We start from the raw sequence: 20,233 nt of genomic DNA on the forward strand, positions 1-20,233 counted from the left end.
CCACCCAATCATCCCTTAAGAGGGCTGAGCAGATTTCATCTACCATCGAAAGTGAATGATCACTGTTCTCCCATGATGCCTTTCTTCCTTGATTGGAGCGATGACTTGTAGAATGACAATGTTCTTATTAACAAAGGAATTGGAGCCTCTCATTGAGGAGCACGAAAATAATAGCATGTTCGATGACTAGATCCTAACTGAGTTTTTATGAGAGATTTTCAGCTGGCAGCCTAGACAGAATAAAAGCTATCAAGATAGATAAAAGATAAAGATAAAAAGGCTGTTATATTTAGGTTTGTTATAATTAGTGCCGGTCTTTCCTGAAATCTTTAATATTGATGGTTTCTTTATTCTTCCATGAAAATGAGGCCATAATATGAAAGTTTACATCAACATAAACTTTTTTTGGACCAGACAAGACATCTCATGAATGTATAACCTTACAACTGCACACACTACTGCCATGCCATGTGCCACTTTCTGTAAATTAAAACATATACATTTCAGTTTATGACAATTCCATTAAGGGGCAGCTTCACCAACACTGATTTCTGTGATAAGAAACAGAGATGGAAACTCAGAACAAAAAAGATACACATACATCACACAGAAGCTCTGCAGTGAAAAATGATACAAGAAGGTTGAATATGGCATTTCTTGGGTGTGATGATGTTTTATGTATACGCAGGAAATACTGCGTCACAAAACTACTGTGCTTTACTACACATCTTGTTAAAGACCGTGTTTTCTATCTCTTGCAAACATTTCTGTGCATCTCTTTGTGACATTTGACGCAGATGAGCAGAAATGAGACGAGAGGATTCATGGAGATAATCTCCCTATGACGGTTGTGTAATCGAAGTGCGAGAGTAACTGGCAGGTTGGTGACTTGCATTGTGCTTGTCATCACCTGTTTTTATTGTGCAACAGGAGAGGAGCAATGGATGGAAGACGGATGGGTTGGCACATAAAGAACATATGGACATGAAAGGTGGTTAGCATCAGTTTCTATGGCAACCTGACCGTTCAAAATGGCCTTGTCACTATCGATCAACAGAGTGGCAGGATGGATGAATAGATGGATAAACAGATTGATTAAAGGGTGGAGCAAAAGGATGAATGGACCGTCGTAGGGAGCCACCTGTGGTTTCCATGGAAACGTGTTAGTAGGACAATCAGCCTTTCCCTGTGATACTGTACAGGTGGTGGACAAGATAATAGAAACACCTGAAAATACAAGTAGTTTTGATGAAGCTGTGTCATAAAGCAAATTAGTTATGAAATGATTACTTTCATACTCGACTAGTTGATCACCAAAAAAAGTTTTTTATCAAGAGTTTTGATAATAATAATAATTCAAACATTTGCAGAGTAAAAATGCCAAAATTTTATTACATCTTCACAAATGTAATCAAATATGTTTAGTTGTTCAGACAGAACAAGCAATCTGAAGACACCACTTTGGGCTCTTGGAACTTGTGACGGATATTTTTACTGGCTAAACGGTTTAATGATTAGACAATTAATGGCCATGTACATTGTTAATAAAAACAATCTACTGTTCCTCTCAATTAATGTAGATTTCTTGTGTCTGGCGTATAATGTCATAAGTTTTTAACCTTTATTTCATTACATAACAGTGTTTATGACTGATGCACCAGGCCTCTTTGTCCCTCTGCAAGTTCCCTTATTGTGATTGTCACACCTCTGTTAAAGTTGACACATACTACTAATTAGTATTCAGCTTAATATGACTCATTTATGAAGCTGGCTTTGTAAGTGTTGTTTAAAGTAGTTGCTGCTTACAGTAAATTTCTGGTGCACTGGACATTTCGCAAAACTGTAACGTGGGCATAAGAAAAAGTCTCTGCTGGACTCTGAAACTGAATTTTCAAAGAGAAACTGGTCAGTATTGATGGTATTTTCAAAAACACTCCAAACTGCACCCTTTAAAAAAAAAAAAAAGAAAAAGAAAAGACCATCAGTATTTGTACAGTGAGAGATCAGACAAATGAGGCACCTCCATGCCCCACCATGAAGGCCGCCCAGGCACAACAGTCCAGCTGAAGAGCATCAAACTAAGTGCACCGAAGAGAGAAGATGTGGAGGAGCACGTGTAGCTGATGCTCCCTGTGTCAGTAAACACTCCATCTCATCTGCAGTCAGCAGAGACGCTTGTCTGCCTGCACTGTCTGGCTGAGCTGTCTCACAAACACACACAGACTTCTTGAACTGAAGGTGAGGATCCATTGAGTCGGGCTCTCTCATTTTTACACAGCAATGCAAACACACACACTCAGAGCAACTACAAACTCAGCACTACACTCTATAAGGCAGTGCATCCCAATGCGCGCTCTTTGACTGATTGCAGATTGAATCATGTTTGACTTAACATTTCCCCTTTTCTGACAGAGGACGTGTTGGTTTTGCACTACGCTGGTGGAAACGTTCTGGGGGGGTGGGGGTTGAAAGGGGGAGGGGTTGACAAGTTTTTGCTCTTGTTTGCCTCCCTTCTGGGCGATGCAGTCTGCTGGCTAAGTCTGCAGAGAGAGAGGAGAGGAGAGGGGAGGAGAGGGGAGGCAGGATGGCTGTAGAGGAGAGTCAGCCTGGCCTGACTCATCTGCTTGCTGCTGCATTGACGAGAAAAACTCCAGTCAGGTGATGTAAGAGCCACGAGAAAGAAAGAGAGATAGAAATAGAGGTAGAAGAACTGACAGAAGTAAGGGGAGGAGGAGGAGGAGGAGGAGAAGGTGGTGAGGGAGAGGAAGAAAACGAACAAACAAAACCTAGCAAGGAGCAGACAGTGGTGTTTTAAAATGTGCACCGGCACGCCACACTGCGGCTCTGGTGTCCAAGCTGGAGATGAGCTGCCGATCCCCACCTCCGGCATCCTCGCATCCCCTCTTCTCCCCTCCCTTCTCCACCCACACCCCCTCACAGCTCTGCTGTCTGCAGATCTCTCCAACTCTGTAGAGATGCATGGAGAAAAAGACAAAGACACAGCATGCCCTATGCTTCTTTAGGTGGTCTGAAAACTCACACAGGCTGCGGAGGGCAGCACCAGCTGTGAACTAAGACAGACAGTGCAGGAACAGACGGGGGAGGTTTGAGCCACTCAGGTCAGACAAGGTCGATTATAGCAGAGACTCGAGTCACTGAGGACGAGAATGTTACCCAAACAAAGTTCAGATTGTGGGGGGGGTAATAGTTTTCTTTTCTGTGTTACTTTTTCCCACAACAGAAACATGAGAGGACTCTGGGTGTGTGTCTTTTGTAAACAGTGTGGGACACTGATCAAGTACACTGTGACACAGCACAAGCAGAGTTTCCCCACAGACCATGTGAGGGCTGAGCAACATCTGGCAACTTTACCATCAAGAAGCAACATTCAGGTCCCAGCAGAAACTTCAGTCAACACACTTAGTTCACTGCAGAGTTTCAACCAGAAACTCTACCCTCTGATTATTATTTATCATCATTAACACATGATACGAAAACTCAGTTTGAAACTAAATCTGATCATGTACAGTGTAAAAGCATGTTTTGCATGTTATCTAATAAAGAATTTTGTTCTCTCTGGGACTATTAAAAGCTTGAAATGGGAGTCTTCTGTAATATAATACAAATCCATTTCAGTGTTTGCAAGGTTTCCTTACCAAGGTGGTTATTTCATTTCAACATGAGCAAAAAAAAAATAATCACAAAATATTAACGACCATGCAGTCACACTTATCCTGCTGTTCTTGTGTAAACACTATGAGAATGTAAAGTGAGAGAGTGAAGACAGAGATGACACTGAGGTCATATCATTGTCTCACAAGTGCAGATTCTTCTTCACCAGGACTCTACATTTCTCCGACACAACTTTACTCCTGACAGCATTGAGAGGGTTTTGAAATAGTCTTTAGGAAATAAAACCGTAATGCTTTATTTCCTAGAGAAGCTCCTTCGAGTGTTACTAATCATAGAGAAAACTAAGAAAAAGTTCTGAGACAGTTACTTTAGTTAAAGGTTTGTAAGTTATAAGATGTTGATTTGAAGAATTTCTTTGAAAGAACTTCTCAATTTAAATAGATTTCCAGAAATATAATTGAACATGGGGTGGTAGTGTCTTTGACTCGTGACCACAGGATTTCTAAAATTCTGGCAACATCTCTGTACCACAGAGCGAGTAAACAGGATGTAGAGTTAGGGTTTTCATGCTGCTATTGCTAATTACAGGGTGAACGACTGGTAAGGCACTTTAATGGTGGGCTGTGCTAAGCTATGTTAGGTGATGCTGTTCAGTTAAGTTAGGGTTAGACAGACAGTACTATAGGTATTTCTGTTACATCTCCGCTCTTCTTCTTTCCAACTCTCTTCTCTTCTGTCGGATGTGAAATGTGTCCTGACCCATGTTCCCACTACAGGCAGCTCCGTACATAGGGACAAATGTTTACCGTGGTGCATGCATCTGACCTGAAATCACGATAGAGACACGCATGTGCGGACACACGCATCACATGCCACCATTTACAATGGTTTCAAGCTGCAATTCCACAGCACATAAAATGCTTTTACCCAACAAGCAAGCACATCAGCAAAACAAATTAAGCCCACATGTGAGAGCAATTGGTGAGACTGGTTCAGAGAAATACAAGAACAGCAGCGTAAACAAGCATTCAGCAAAAGGCCAACTGTTAGCTGGCGGGTTCACTATGGAAGCATGCTTAACACTGTTAAGCACTGATTGTGTTTGTCAAGAAGACCGTGATGCTGAAGACAGGTTGGCTGAAAAAGTAAAGTCTGTCCCTTGTGTCTGCCTCACTGGTACCTGAACATGTATACAAGGTGGACAAAATAAAAGAAAGGCCTTGCAATAAAATATCCCTGCAGTAATTAACACTTTGCTGAGGGCTCGGTTTATCGCCATGCTAGTGGTAGGCCTATATAGATGGAAATGTCAGTCAGTGCAACTATTTGATGGATTTACATGAAATTTGGTACACATTCATAGTCCTCAGTGAACAAATCCACCTGACTTTGGTGATCCCCTGAGTTTTCATCTAGCACCAACAGAAGGTCAGATTTGTGACTCACCTTGTGAAACACCTTAACATCTACTAAATGGATTGGTGCAAAAACATTTTCCACAAATTCATGGTTCCCTGATCATGTATTCTGATGACTCTGATGGTCCCTAGATTTTTCATTTGTGATTTTGAATGAAAAGCCTCAAAAACTGTTGAATGGACTGCCATCAAATATGGTACAGACATTCATTTCCCCCTAAAGGTGAAAGGTAACAACGTTGGTGATCCCTTACCTTTCATTTGGCAAATTATCAGGTCAAAATGTTGCTATGCTGACGCTAGAATTTAGCTCAATGAAGAGCTGCACAGCCTCACAGAGCCATTTTTTTGATAGTTTAAGGTGTTGAATTATCTCAGCATTTATTTTTGAGTCTGTAGGTTGTGGAGATTTTCCTGTCAGTATTGTTATGTGAGTGTCTCATGACTACTGACATGTTTTCATGATTTGAGATTTTTCCCTTTATCCTATTACATCTCTAACAATGCAAGATAGCACATATTTCAACATTTTCATCAATCTGTATAGAACATGATGTAAAAAATCTGTATATTTATGGTATTGAGAAGTTTCAGTTTGTGCGGTTTGGTGCAGATGCTGATAATAACACTAATAATCTTTATTTGTTTTATGAAAAACAAATCATTTATGTTATCAAACTACTTTTCCTTTTATTTCTCCATGATAAGAGGCAGACAAACATGTATAATTGTTTGGCCTTGGCAGAGGCATGACCAAAGTGCCAATCTAGTTTTCTGTTTGCCACTGATGCAACAGCAATGCAGTCAATCACAGTTAAATAGTCTACATAAGAGAATAGAGATTTGCTTTAATAGAGGTGCGATCACTACCATCATAAGTGAGTTACACCAGCAACACAAGGGAACTTACAAACGGACACAATAGCCAGATAATAACTACCTAAATAGCTGGTACATTATTTGCAAACACTGGCAGACACTCGTGACACGACCTGAAAGGCACTTTGCAGGTTATTTGCTTAGTAGCTCTACAACTCACAATCTCTGACAGTATCAACAAAGATCAAACGGTATGGACTTTGCCAAATTGTTGATTAACTTCAGGGCTACTGTATCATATGCTAAGGTGTTTCTATAATTCTGTCCACCAGCTCTCTGCATCAGCAAAACTGAAAGCCAGAAGCGATCAGTACAAACAAGTTGCAATTCATTTAATTCATCCTGTCGCCTGTCATGTGCCTCCTTGCGCACAAGTGACCTGACTCTCATGCAATCAGAATCAAATAACACGCTATGAGCTGTGTCTAAACACTGTTCACAGTGACAATTAATCTCATTCATAGTGGCTCTGGTTTTTATAAGACATCTCTTTCCTCCACGGTTTAGGGCTTAAAAAAGTACAGCAGGCACAGTGATCCTGGTCTGAGGGCATTTCTGCACAGGGTACACAGACTTCCTGCGCCCAGTCAGGGCAAGACCAGACAGACAAACAACATGTGCTAATCCCCCATCGCCATGGAAACCAAAACATAATATTCAACTAAGACACCTGACTGATGGATTGAGAAAAGTGAGGGCACGAGGAAGAAAAGATATCCTCAGCACAAGCTCGGGTAGTAAAACATATATGACCAAAAGATATCCACCCAGATTATTTTTATTATAATTAGAATTATTATTATTGTTGTTGTTGTTGTTATTCGATAAAAAGTTCACAAACTCAAAAAGGCATTCAGGTTGCAGATTTGTTGTTTTTCATTCCTAGCTCCCACTGTCTAACTTGATCCAGCATGCTGTGTCAGCCTGAACCCAGCCAAAGGTCAAACCATAAGAGATATCCATGAGCTCAGCCTGCTCCCTCCCTGCCTGCCTACCTGACCTGCTCCCTGTGGATGAACCTAAATCATGTTCCACTATTCCCATCAGCAGACATAAACAGGGAAAACCCTGCAGGATGAGCTCACACAGGGACAGCCAGCGTGGCACTGCATGCCTGGGACAGTGTGTGGGAGTGTGAGTGTGTGTCTGAGCGAGGCTTTCCGTCTACATGCGTGCATGTGATGCTCTTAGCATCGAGAGGGTGGTAATCTGTAAATCTGCTTTGCCTTGGGCAGGTGGTGTGAAACTTGGCAAGCAAGAAAGAAAGAGAGGGACGGGAAGGGAACGACAGACAGACATACAGACAGACAGACAGCGTGTGAATGACAGGGATGAGTGTGAAAGAGAGGGGGGAAAGAGAAAGCGTGTGAGAGGGATTTATATTACGTAACTGGCTTTTTCAGTCCTCTGTAAACAAGAAGACATGGCTTACATGTATGCAGACATGACAGCACATTACATACATAGGTGTGCATGTGTTCATGGAAATAAATGTACACTAGTAAAAAAATTTTTTAATTCCATCTCAAGTTGCTGTCAGTTGCCATCGTGTTAAAGGATAGTTTTTTATTTTTCTTATTGTCAACAAATCCCATGAAATGACCAAACCAACAATGAACTGACCCTACTAACAAACAAGCCTCGTGTATCTTATTCCTCTGTAAAACAGACCTGCATTGTTGTCCAAAAAGTTTTAAAAACAGATAACTGAGCCACACTACTCCACTGGCTGACATGTTCCTTCATTACAATGAACTTGGGAACTGTAGTTTATTTTGAGTCAGTCCTACTGTACAGACATACTGCTGTAAATACTCTGCATGAAAACAGTCCCCAACAAATTATATATTCACTCCTGTTGGAGTGATGCGTACTAAAAACTATAGTACCCAGCTTTTTAGAAAAAAAAAATCAAAAGTTGAAAAAAAAAAAACTATATATATTAGTGATCAGTTTTTAGAGATTTAAGTCTTCTGTGGCGACAATATGCTTTGTAGTTGAGTCTAATAGTCAGTGTGTGGATGTCAGAAACAGACGGACTAACACATTGTTGGCCTTGGTTTTTTGTTGGCAACAGGAAAAGTACAGAACAATGTTAGCCTTATCCTTTAATAAACAAAATGCACAAGATGAGATAAAATTAAAAATAAAAGTCTAGCAGGGCATTTTAAAGAAATATTACATTTCCTCAAATGTAATCATTGAATATAGCTTCAGAATACACAGTTAGTGTGCATGAAACATTCCTTCAAGTCTTTTCTTCCCTAAAAACCCTCCCACACCCAAGACATCTTGAGGGCAAGTGGGTGCACACACATTTACTGAACTTCCCTTGTCTGAGCCAAAACAAGTGAAGTGCAGAAATAGGAACCAACAAATCTCTATACAGTGGCTGCTGTAGATCCTGTCCCTGCTTGTACCCGACCAGCACCCCGGGCATGACCCAGGAAAACCGAGAGCAGGGTTTGGGTGGGACAAGAGGGGAGAGAGATAGAGAAAATAATTCGGGCAGGCAGACAGAATGCGATAGATTGAGACAAAGCATGGAGGGGGCAAAGGAGGAAGAGAGAGGCAGCGAGTGGACAGAAGAGTGAGAGTAAGGAGGGAAGAAGGGAGGGAGAACGTGATGGTCCACGTGACGCTGGCTCACCACTGCAGGCTGTTACGTAAGCGCACCCCCTGCCCTGTCTCCTCATGGACTGAGCAGACTCTGCTTCTCTCCAATCCCTCACCCTGTAGCCGCTGCCCACTTTTTTTTTTCCCTTCCACTCACATGGCTCCTCACATGGCTGCCTCGCTTGCTCGCTCCCTCCTTCCCTCCCTCCCTCCCTCGATCACTCTCCCTCCATCTCTTTCTCTCACTCTCCTCCACCCACCAATTGCACCCCAGGGGAGCCACCAACCTCTGCTGCCTATGCTGTCACTCTGTCTCTCTCTCTCTCTCCTTCTGTTTTTGTCTGTCTGCCTCTCCCTTCTCTCATTATTTCCATCAATCGTTTTCTCTCTCCCTCTTTCTCTCTCTCTCTCTCTGTCTGTCTCTGTCTCTCCCTCTCTCTCTCCTGTGCAGTGAGGCTGCAGCTCCACGCTCAGGGCTACAGGGATATGACAAAGAGAGGCCACAAATACATGCTTGAGCACACTCACGCACACCTACACAAACTGACATTTCACATATCGTTACCGCACTGTCTGGCTTCTCGAGTGCGCCGAGCCGCTTTTAAAAAGTGACTGTTTTTCCACTTTGAATTCCTCTGATCTTCTTCCACACAACTGTTGAATCATTTGCCTTTTGAAAAACATCTTGGCTGACTGACACCAGATGCAAATTCAAATAGGGAAAACAAAACTCTGACTCCTCAAGCAGCTGTAAGTGACACTGGCTGGCATGTACTATATTGAGAAGGATGGTCTTGACAGTATTACTAATGCAGTTACACTGAGTGAGAGAGAGGGTAAAGGCACACACATACATTCTATTCTAATAAGTGATGCAACAAAAAAAAAAGCCTTTAGTAGGACAGCACTGTCAGCCAAAAATAATCATATCTGCATGAAATCCCACATGGTCAGAGGACAGTAACACATGCTTTCTCACAGTTTATTTCAGGACAATGTTTAGCACAATAAACTGAACACCAAGCGATGCCGAACAATGAAGCAATTCTTTGGAGCTGTTGTCTTCTCAGTAAGATTTTCTTATGTACACTGATTGAAGTCTTGACCGGAGTAGCACATTTTGTGTTGAGTGAATTGCACAGCGTCACCTCCTCTCACCGCACAGCTGGAGCAAACTCTCCAAAAACCTTCTAAAGGTGATTACAGACATGCCTGTCTTGTACTTTGGCCCTCCACCCCTCTGGTGCGCACAAACATACATACACGCAGCCACCACCTTAAGTCTCCTCTACCAACTCTTGTCATTTGCTTTCCAGGCCTCTGGCTGAGAGGGGGTGCAGCAGGAGACAGGTTCCTGCACCCCCAACTCGCTGCAGTATTGATTTGTTTGTTCAGTGCTTGCCCCCCTCGCCCCCCTGCACTCCTCCTCCTCCTCCTCCCCTTACTTACTTCCTCCCTCCTATTCTCCCTCTCAGTGTGAGTGTGTCCTCAAGTGCCTCCCCGCCTTATGTAACATAGAAAGGCCCACAGCATACTGATGAAGGGGAGTCTGGGCTCTGGGCCGACAGACCTGGGAGAAAACAAGGACTACACTGCACTGCTGATAGGAGCAGAGCACTGCTGGCACAGGAATACAGGGCTAAACCCACTGCAAACTTTTGAATGATTTCACCTAATTCATGTGCTTTTATGTAACAGTGAGAGTTTGAGAAACTAATGCCAAATTTCTTGTAGAATCCAGAAATTTTATAAAGTGACACATCATTTGATGAAACCATGTCTCAGTGACATCCATCCTCAAGCAGGGTCAAGTACTCACAGACTCCTGAAAGCATTCCTTCTTGTCCAGCATCTCTCTGAGCGTCTGCAGGATCTTGATACACAGCTTCTCCTCTTTATCCATCAGCTTCTTGGTGTGTTTTATCAGCCTGTCAGAGTGATAAGAAGTGCTCTATCATTTACCATGGACTCCTGTTAATGCAGTCACTGACTCAGAAGTAAAAACAAAGCAATATGTTATTGATCACCTCACAGGTGAAATTTCCTTTTCTGTTCTACAGAGAGATCAGACAGCTGCAAACACAACACCAGCAGCAGCAGCAGCAGCAGGGAAACAGCTCCCCTGGAGGTCTGAACATGTATCAAACTAATTTTTTAATTACTTCACTTTAAAATCTTTTCCAAACCCTTCCGTCCTACTGAATGAGTATAACAGAAGTTTTTGCTTAATACCAGATTTTTCATCCAGCCAAATAATTACTTATTGTTCTTTGACATGCCAATCTTTAACTTAGCAAGTATTGAATATCAGCCAAAAACAACAGCTATCAGCAACTTCTCTCAAATATCCCAATTCATCAAACCACTACATCAGACATGTTGCTAGTCTTCCCTGTAGTCAGACCGACACTTTAAAATGTGGCCTCCAGGCCTTCAAGAAAGGAAGACGTGTTCTTTGTTCTATACACAGCTTATGGACAGAGACTCACTTGGACATGAAAGCTCCGCTCTCACAGCGTAACCGAGCAGCCTCTGGAAACAGCAGCTCAGGGCTGTGAAGAACATCCACCAGCACAGAAAATTCGGCCTGAACCTTCGGGCTGAACTGCTCCTCCAGACAGGACACAACCCCCTGTACACACACACACACACACACACACACACACAAAGGCTCAATCCAATGCTGTCCTGGAGTTACGGATACCGCTGAAGAGCATATACAAATGTGTGTACAGCCACTTGAGTGGCTGAAGACTCTTAGGCTTGTATCAGTCTGTGCACCTGCAACTTCTCAATGATGTTCTTGTAGTCAGGGCCACCAAGGGGCTCCTTGCGTGGTCGTGTGCGGGCAGAGATCCTCCAGTCCTTGGCTGCACGCTGCACCATGTTGCTGTGGACCTTGAGAGACAAAGTGTTGACCTGACTGTCCAGGTCCACCGGGATGGCTATGGCCCGTGCCTTAGCTGGGGGACAAACATGAAGGGTTACATGTCAGTGTGAGTTTATGTTTTTTCTGCTCGGGCAGCAAACGAAGCTCAGGCACCCAAACCCCAAATGATCCATTAGAGCTTCTCAGTTGTCAACAGTAGTGTGTAGCTTGTGCTTACACTGTGACACAAACATGTAAAAAACTTATTTATTTACTCTTAATAATATAGTTCAAAAGTATTTAAATGCCTCTTTTTCCATTAAGGCTGAAGAGCGGAGCAGCTACACTCACCCACATCAGCCAGTGTTTTGATACAGCTCTCAATATTAGCCTTCTGAGTTGAGTTGATCCAGGTGCAGTTGTAGATCCTGAAAGACGACTGGAGCAGCTTGATGAAGACAGACTGGTTTGTCTGGGAAAAGGAAAAAGACAACAGGAGCTTTTGTTTTTGTTTTTTTTATGGGCATAAGTGGAGAAATAGAAAGAGATGATCCTGATGGGAACACGTCAGTATTGTCTCTGATTGGAGACATTTATACAGACTTCAGTGTGAAACACCTCAAGCAGCTGCTCTAGCTACAAATGTCTGCAATGAAACAAGATGGTCCCAGGCGAAGGTGCAGTGAAGGAGGCAGCGTCAAATACTTTTTACTGTAAAGTAGCTACAACTTGGCAAAGGATTTGGATGTGCCATGAATGAGCCTCCCTCTGTGGGCACATTTCAGCTGGTTGTCATGGTTGGAAAACAATACCTGCAGGTTGGAGTGGTTGACAGAGAAAGGTGAACTGAAGAATCCCTTGACAATGGCCATCACTGTCTCTGTCACATATTTCTCCATGGCCTGATCTGCATGGTTACGGTCCGTGGTCGTGTTGCACACCTTAAATGCAAAAATTAAACAGAGAAATGTTTCTGAATAGGCTAATCCTCACAACACATCTCTATTATTTTCTCTGCACATGCAGTTTGTGAATAGATTCAGCAGGAAAGTAAGCCCTCTAAGGAAGCCCTCATGTATCTTGACACATACACTGCCTCATTAGGAAAGGATCAGGCATACATGTGTGACCTTTCAATCTGACAGAGCCTTACACTGGACATGTCCACCAGGAAGTTGTCAAATAGCTTCCAGATATGGTTGGAGGTGTAGATCTCCTTCATTTCGACCTCTGTGTCCACATAGCAGTGATTCACAAAGTTCACATAAGCAGTTTTCACCTGGGGGATAAAAAAAAAAAAGAAATGTGATGCTGGGTTACTTTCAGATAAAACATACAGCTTTAAATTGTACTCAAAAGATGTTTAAAAAGTTTTCACAAAATTATATTAGTCATCGTTACCATTTTCTGGTAAAACTATCTGGCTAGTACCTCTGGTATACAGTTGACATCAGTGACAACTTTGACTATGTCATCCAGTGGCAGCAGAGAGTTGCATTTCAGTTCAGTGTAGACGTTCTTGCCCTCGGTGCAGGCAGCCAGCAGCTCCACAAGCGTGTTGTGATATGCCAGAGCTCCGTCTTCATCTGTCCGCTCCCGCTCAGAGCCCATCATCTGCAGCAACTCTGGGAACGAAGAGCGGTCGTTGTAGAACACCAGCACGTCCTCACCTCCATTCACCAGCTGCACACACAAACAGGAACCAAAAGAGAAGAGGTAAATGCAGGGTCTACATGAGGTCCTGCCACAATCACCATTACATATTAAACATGAACAGTTATACTAACAAATGCATTAATGTCACCAAAAAATAAAAATAAAAATCCCACCTCCGTCATGACTTTGTCCTGACATTTCTTCACATACTTCCCATCAGCTTTCACAATGGTCTGCAGAAACTTGAGGTACAGAACGTGTTTTCCGTGCGTTTCAATGCAGTGGACAAAGTGATGAACCACACGGTCACTGATTTCATTGCACAGCTGGTAGTTGTTCATAAAGATGTGACGCATTGTCTCAGCTTCCAGCAGCTGGTGAAACAAACAGGAGCCAGGATTCAGTATTTAACAAAGATCACTTTCACACAAACAGAATACTGATTCATTTGTGTAACAAAAAAAAAAAAAAGACAACAAAGAAAACTGTCCTTGCTTATAAAACAAAAACTAGGACATCATATCACTTTTTTTGCTATTGTTTTAGACCTTGCATTTTTTACTATAGACTAATTATGCTCATGCTACTGTAGCCTGTGCTCTACCATAAAAGTAAAGCATGTCAACAAGTTCAGCATGGTCATATCAACATACCCCTGGAGTGAGGAAGAGGTTAAGGTGTTTGTGTAGCAGAACTTGGTTCTGAGGATTCCCTCTGCAGAAATTCTGCAGAAATGTATGCGCCAGGGTCATGATTTCGTTCATCTTCTCGTCACTCTGTGCAAAGGTAGAGCCAAGCAAATAAAAGAAAAGATGATCAGCGAGACAGTCAGACAGAAAGACGTCAAGAAACCATGTTACAGAAAGATTTCACACCAACATTGGCTCATTCCACTTGTCACTCACCTTCTCATAGGGGATCTGCAGCAGATCTAGCACCACAGTATGGGCTCCCATGTTCTTCAGCAACCTCTGCTGCTGCACACGACTCTTCTTACTGGGAAAACACAGCTTACTAAGCCGCAGTAAGATCTAAAGAGGGGACAGACAAATATTTTATAGATCCGCAACATAAAAAAAAAGTCATCTAACAAGAATTACCTGGAAATAAAGACATGGAGCTCACCTCTTTGACGATGTTATAGTTATTTGCCTTGTTGCTGTCAATCTGAGGTTTATTATCACCATCCTGTACTGGACTCAGAACAACCTCCTGGCAAAATACAAGAATGAAGAGAAAACATACCTCTAGTCATGTTCACCCCACAGAAGGTTTGTCTTCAGCAAATAACCACTATTTCCTGTCTCTAATTATTGGCATTTGTCACACAGTGGTGGGAAAAATATCTGCTCTGATCATGATCATTACTTTTCTAAAACAATAAAAGTAAGAAAAATGTTATCAACACAATACAAGTCACTGGCTTGGCTAATAAAAACCGATTCAGCAGGAGCTTCCTGTTCTGACCGACATTATCATTCTTTATTTCTAAGTACTAAGCTACATAACAAAACAGTCTGCACTGTTTGCTTTCCACCAAACTTGATTAACAATAACAACAAACAAAGAAGCCGTTCACCGTGCAGCTGAATGATTGATGGGATGTGGAAAAGAATAGTAACTTCCTGTAGAGCTCTAAACGTCACACAAAAATAGTCACACATGTTAAACTTTGTTTTTAGATGCTGGATACCATTATAGCATGGTAAATGATGATATATCACCTCAATGTTCTGTTCTTTGCCCTGCCTGACCCCTAGGTCTTCACTGGTGTAGACACCACTCTTCTCCACCCACAGCTCTGACTTCTCAACAGTCAGACGCAACTGGTCCAGGTCTGTCTTGATCTGCTTGTAGTTCTCTACATCCTGCTCTGACACCAGCAGCTGGACCTGGAAAATACACAGACATACACACACAGGATGAGAAATAAACCAGACGCAGAGATATTTAAAGAACAAACATGTGTGAAAGCAAATCTCTGCCAAGAAGTCTCAGTGCACCGCTTTGTAAAGTCAGCATGTTGTTAAAATGGGAGCTTGTGCAGCTCTAGATTCCAGCAGAGGAAGCTCTCTGCTGTTTGGCCCTTTGGAGAACCCTCCTAATCCAAAACGATCACATCAACCATGACAAAAAATCACTTAACTCAGTAAGGGCCTGATGCCACAGTCTGTCAGCTTATCAAGTACCAAATGCTTGAGTGCAATTGCTATGTCGCTACCTGTTTGAAGGCCTGCAGCACCTCAGCTCTCTGGCTAAAGTGTTTGAAGATGAGTTGCAGAGAGCCAGACACCAGTGGGGGGTAATCTTGCATGATGAGATGGATCAGAACCCTCAAAAAAGTACGGCCACCCTCATCGTCCAGCTCCACTGCACTTAACTCTGAGCTGAAATCACACAAATGAATACTTACATTTAGAAAAGTTCCTGTGGTGAGTGTTCGAGAGTGTATTAAAACACTGGGAGTCAGTAAACAAGCATCACATCACCTACCCTCCTGCAAACATGCTCTCTGCTTTGGTTGCAATCTCATCTATGTCTGGTTCAGAAGCTAAAGACAAAATAAAGTGAACAACAGGTAAATTAAGTATGTCAGGCTGCAGCACTAAACACGAGCTTCAGTATTTACATTGAGAGAGAATAAAGTCTTACGTGTCACTAGAGGCATATCAGCCACTGAGACAGAGGTGTCAGTTATGGTCTTGTCCCCAAACTCTTTCTTGTAGATGGACAACAGGTACGTGATCCTGTAATCCAACCTCACACTCAGGATGAACTAAACAGGAAGAAAGAAGGCACAAAAATAAAGTCTCTCACTTGCAAGATAGGTGAAAAATGTTAAATTGTGGCATGTGCATCCAGTAGGTGGCGCTTACCTGCAGGATCTCAATGATCTTTAGCTTGGTGTCCATCACCATGACGTCCTCATTGTCCGGCAGGAAGTGTCCTTTACTGTAGCGCAGGGAGGGAGTGTCAGGGAGGCTGTGCGGCACACCTCGACTCATCACCATCTGAGTCATCATTTCCCCAACGCCATGGATCGTTCGCAGGACATTATTGCCTGAAGAAAACATTCATCTTCACACATTGTACTTTGTGTGTGTGTGTGTGTGTAAAGGCTATCATCATAAAGTTATTTACAAGCCTGTAAAAGTTTGACTATGTGTATCATACATGCTAAAACAAATGCCCTTAAGACATCAAGTACCAGATGACTCAGAACATTTTCTGTTTTTCTTTAAGTCCATTAAACCTAACGACTATTTTTATTTACCACTTTGTCCACTTATATTTTGTCAATCCAGTTGCAATCTATTGTGAATCACAAGAACAGATCATCTTTATCCACATATCAACGTGTCTATTTCTGTAACTTCATATTTTCTTTATCTGGCCTAAAACACTATTTAAAAAAAAAAAAAAAAGCAGGACAGCTACTCCAATTCTTTTCTCTCTACGCTAGCTCACTATTGCTTACACAGTTGAATTAAAAATCATAAAGCTTTTATGAATTAGCCTTCCTCCTACATACACTGCTGTATCTGTACTTCCTGTCTCGACACCTGAGGACTACGGACACTGCACTCTTGTCTACCCTTCACTCAAAGTAGACTCAGTCTCAACTTTGGTCATAATTTCAAGCTGAAATAGTTGTTTCTTTTTAATTATCTCTCCCCAAATTATGGAACGCCCTCATCTCTTTTCAGTTTTCTTATTCCCTTAAATAAGGAAAAAACAAAACACAGTTTTACTCATCAGCTTTAAACTTTCTCTTGATTAAAGTGCTGCATAAAAAGCAAACCTTAGTTGACCAAAGCAATGAAATAATGCATTTAAACTGTGTAACTGCACTGACCAGCCTCTGGGCTCTTGTTGAGCTTGTTCATGAGGGTGAGTGGGTGCTGGACAATATCCAGGATGGCCAGCAGGGTGCGTGTTAGACGAAGCAGCTCACTAAAGCTATAGAAACCAAAGTAAACCAGGTTACGAGCCAGATTCACCACCTGGGAGAGAGAAGTAAATCAAGCACATCATGATCAGGATCTTTACATTGGCACATAAAAATACATGAATGCAGTACAACCACGTGAAAAAAATGTGGATGAAAGTACTCTAATCATATCTGAAAAATATACAATATTCACCATGTTGAGTTAGTTTTACCTCCAGTGTGAGTTCATTCTTGTCTTTATCCCCAAATGGAAAATGCTGGCTGACCACATCTTTGAGGTATTCTTCCACAAACTCCATAGTGGGAGCAAACTTCCTCTTCATCTCCTCTCTTGAGCTGTCAGTGGACTCATACTCAAACCTGTTGAAACAAAAAAAAACATCACATTCAGCATGAGGCAACTCTCAAAGTATCATACAAAGTACTATCACAGACATAATCACAAACGTAGACGCTCACTCATGGATGGTGATTTTGGAGGGGATCTCGGTCCAGAGGCGAGCGTATCGTACAGGCACCACAGACTCCTGTGGGTCACGGTCCACATGCATATGCAGCATGAGGCGGCAGAAGGACGCTCTGAGGTTGTAGGGCAAACAATCATCGAACATGCAGCGAAGGATCAGATCCACAGGTAACTGACAGGAGATCTGGTTGATGGCTAGGTACTGACGGTCCAGACACATTTTAGCAAACAGGTTCAGCTGGTATCTGCAGAGGAGGTGAAGGACATGGAGAGAGAAAATGTGGGATTTCTGTTTAGAAGACTGGACATGGAAGAGAAGGGGGGAAACACTAGCTTTCGCTTGCTTGTCTCAGCTATTTTTGTGTTTGTGGGGAAAGAAACTTTAGCGTGTTGGCGGAACTAAACTTAAGTGTGTCTCCGTCACCTGTAATAGGTGATGATGTCTACATCCATCTTGTGGTTGCCCTTAGCATCCTGGGCCAGGTGGCGGATGGATTTGCCGTGAGGCTCCTTGTGGCTGTCAATCCAGTAGAGCCAAACCTCCTCCTCCTCCACCTCCTCCTGCAGCAGAGAGGACTCCAGGGTGTTCTCTGTGTTGGCGATTAGTCTAGGGGTTGAGGAAGCACGGCGAGGGAGAGAGTGCGACATAAAGCAGTTACTAGACAGAACTGCACACATAACATTTTGACGTAGAGCTGCTGCTGAAAATATCTCTTTCACAAGAGGCACACTGGAGGAAACAGCAATCTCACATGGAGAGAGTATGTGCATGTTTAAACATGTTTTAAAAATGAACGAGTGAAATATGACAGGATCAACTAGGATCTTTCAAATACAGATAGCACAGGGTGTGACTCACTTGGTCTGGATGAGGATGTCTGCATTGGTGGGGTTCAGCATAAATTTACAGATAAGCTCCTGTGTGACGGGGATGGCAGTCTTGTTGGACACACAGAGATCGGAGAGATAATCCAAGAATCTGGAAGAGCAGACCAGACATGAATCACCATGCTTAACAAAAGTTTCAGCACAGAAACATTATTCTGCATTTCCCTGTGTTCCTGTGATTGTGTTCAGTCCCTGCATTTCAAAATTAACCAGTTGCGACCGAAATATTACGCATGACTACTAATTTTCTTGCAGGTCAGGTTTGTTCTGTATTTTCTTTTGTCAAATTGTTCCTGTGTGTCATCTAATCTCTGGGAGGTGTACATGTCTGACCTGGGCTCTCTGTTGCGCCTCAGCAGGCTGACAAACGTTTCGATCTCTCTGGCTGTGATGTGTTTTTCCAGCAGTTTGCGGTTGTTGTGCAGCAGGGCAGTGATTGTGTCCTCGGCCAGGATCTCATACCCAATCTGGGACTGCATGATTGAGAACTTTTTGGCTATATATTCCTGTGTAGAACAAGACACACATGGTTTTAAACACTTACTGTGTACATGGTAGTGAAGTTGAGAGAAAAAGTGACGCACAAGAATAAAGATGTGCTGAATCGCTGCATCTAATTTGTGTTTGTTTAAAAATGATCAGAATTATCAGACAGATTATCAGACTTGTTGAACAAGATAACTTTCCAAAATACACGATGATTCACAATCATGAAGCTACCCACATACCTGAAAGCTGCCTGTTACATCGACAGCCTGACACTGAGTAGCTCAGCCGGAGCTGTTTGTGGTTAGTCAAGAGCTGCTTATTTTCATCAAGGGTGAGGGTTCAATCAATTAATCTACTGACTTCTGATTAATCATTTAGCTTATAAAATGTCAAAAAATAATGAAAAGCACACTTAAAACTTATCAAAAGCTCAAGAGAGGTTGTACAATTACTTGCTACTGTGCATGATGAGAACAAAAAAAACCTAAAATATTTCATTTTTAATGAAATGAAATCGACTGTCATTACAGCAGCTGTGGACACTGCACAGATTTTCCCAGACTGACTAACAGATACTGAGACCACGCTGATAAGATTACAGTTAAAAGCCTAGCCTAGGTCAGACTATCCTGCATCCTGCTGATAGTGCCCATATTAATGAGCCTGATGACAACTCAACAAACACTCTGGGTTAGAATACAAGAACATGCCTGGTTCTTGCGATAGTCCTGCTGGGAATGTCGTAGCACCCTGTAGCAGAGACTCAACATGTACTTGAAGTGAGCATAGCGCTGGTCTCCCAGATCCTCCAACCGCAGCATCGGACCATCGCCCAGATCGGTGAATGGTGCCTTCAGGATGCCAAAGATCTGGAGGAACAGAAACCCGGACACCGTGATTAAGAACCAACTGAGGATCTACAGACTACAATAGCAAGAAAATGCTTCAATAAATTCACTTCTTGAAGCTAAGCTGTAGCTACTGTAAAATATCTCACTAATGGAAATCTAATACAGTTAAGATGTGTTCTGGGTATCACTCTCAGTTCTTCTGTTACACTTCAGATTAATCTGCATTATGTTCCAATATTGTGTAAGTGTGCGCGCAAGTTTGTGTTTGCATTTGTGCTGACCTGTGCAAGGATGTTCTGTTCCCTCATGAGTTTCTGCCTCTCGCGGTTGGGTGTAGAGGTGACCACAGATAAAACATCCTGCCCGTTGTTTGGTACCACACACACAAAGAAAACCAGGTCCTCCAGGAGCTTAGTCACAAACCTGAAATATATATGAAGGCAAAAAATAACATGTGAAATCATAAAATATGCAGACCGCCCTGTGTCACCTCTGTCGTCATGCTCATGTCTCTGT

General features: G+C 42.5%; 1 protein-coding gene across 1 annotated transcript in view; it reads right to left on the reverse strand.

The window, feature by feature from the left end:
* itpr2 (inositol 1,4,5-trisphosphate receptor, type 2) overlaps nt 1-20,233 on the reverse strand; it is a 55,276-nt gene that overhangs the window by 21,343 nt on the left and 13,700 nt on the right. The window contains exons 14-37 of the mRNA XM_041037490.1: nt 19,999-20,140; nt 19,577-19,735; nt 18,711-18,883; nt 18,349-18,468; nt 17,914-18,096; nt 17,483-17,734; nt 17,236-17,383; nt 16,928-17,075; nt 15,948-16,132; nt 15,724-15,847; nt 15,565-15,622; nt 15,293-15,458; nt 14,796-14,963; nt 14,197-14,283; nt 13,977-14,102; nt 13,725-13,847; nt 13,245-13,445; nt 12,847-13,098; nt 12,569-12,694; nt 12,228-12,356; nt 11,767-11,887; nt 11,328-11,509; nt 11,036-11,178; nt 10,366-10,474 (exon numbers count right to left, since the gene is read on the reverse strand). Coding sequence (XP_040893424.1) covers nt 10,366-10,474; nt 11,036-11,178; nt 11,328-11,509; nt 11,767-11,887; nt 12,228-12,356; nt 12,569-12,694; nt 12,847-13,098; nt 13,245-13,445; nt 13,725-13,847; nt 13,977-14,102; nt 14,197-14,283; nt 14,796-14,963; nt 15,293-15,458; nt 15,565-15,622; nt 15,724-15,847; nt 15,948-16,132; nt 16,928-17,075; nt 17,236-17,383; nt 17,483-17,734; nt 17,914-18,096; nt 18,349-18,468; nt 18,711-18,883; nt 19,577-19,735; nt 19,999-20,140 — 3,625 coding nt within the window. The remainder of the gene's footprint in view (nt 1-10,365; nt 10,475-11,035; nt 11,179-11,327; nt 11,510-11,766; nt 11,888-12,227; nt 12,357-12,568; nt 12,695-12,846; nt 13,099-13,244; nt 13,446-13,724; nt 13,848-13,976; nt 14,103-14,196; nt 14,284-14,795; nt 14,964-15,292; nt 15,459-15,564; nt 15,623-15,723; nt 15,848-15,947; nt 16,133-16,927; nt 17,076-17,235; nt 17,384-17,482; nt 17,735-17,913; nt 18,097-18,348; nt 18,469-18,710; nt 18,884-19,576; nt 19,736-19,998; nt 20,141-20,233) is intronic.

Source organism: Toxotes jaculatrix, chromosome 5 (genome assembly GCF_017976425.1).
Source record: "Toxotes jaculatrix isolate fToxJac2 chromosome 5, fToxJac2.pri, whole genome shotgun sequence".
NCBI classification, from domain to species: Eukaryota; Metazoa; Chordata; class Actinopteri; family Toxotidae; genus Toxotes; species Toxotes jaculatrix.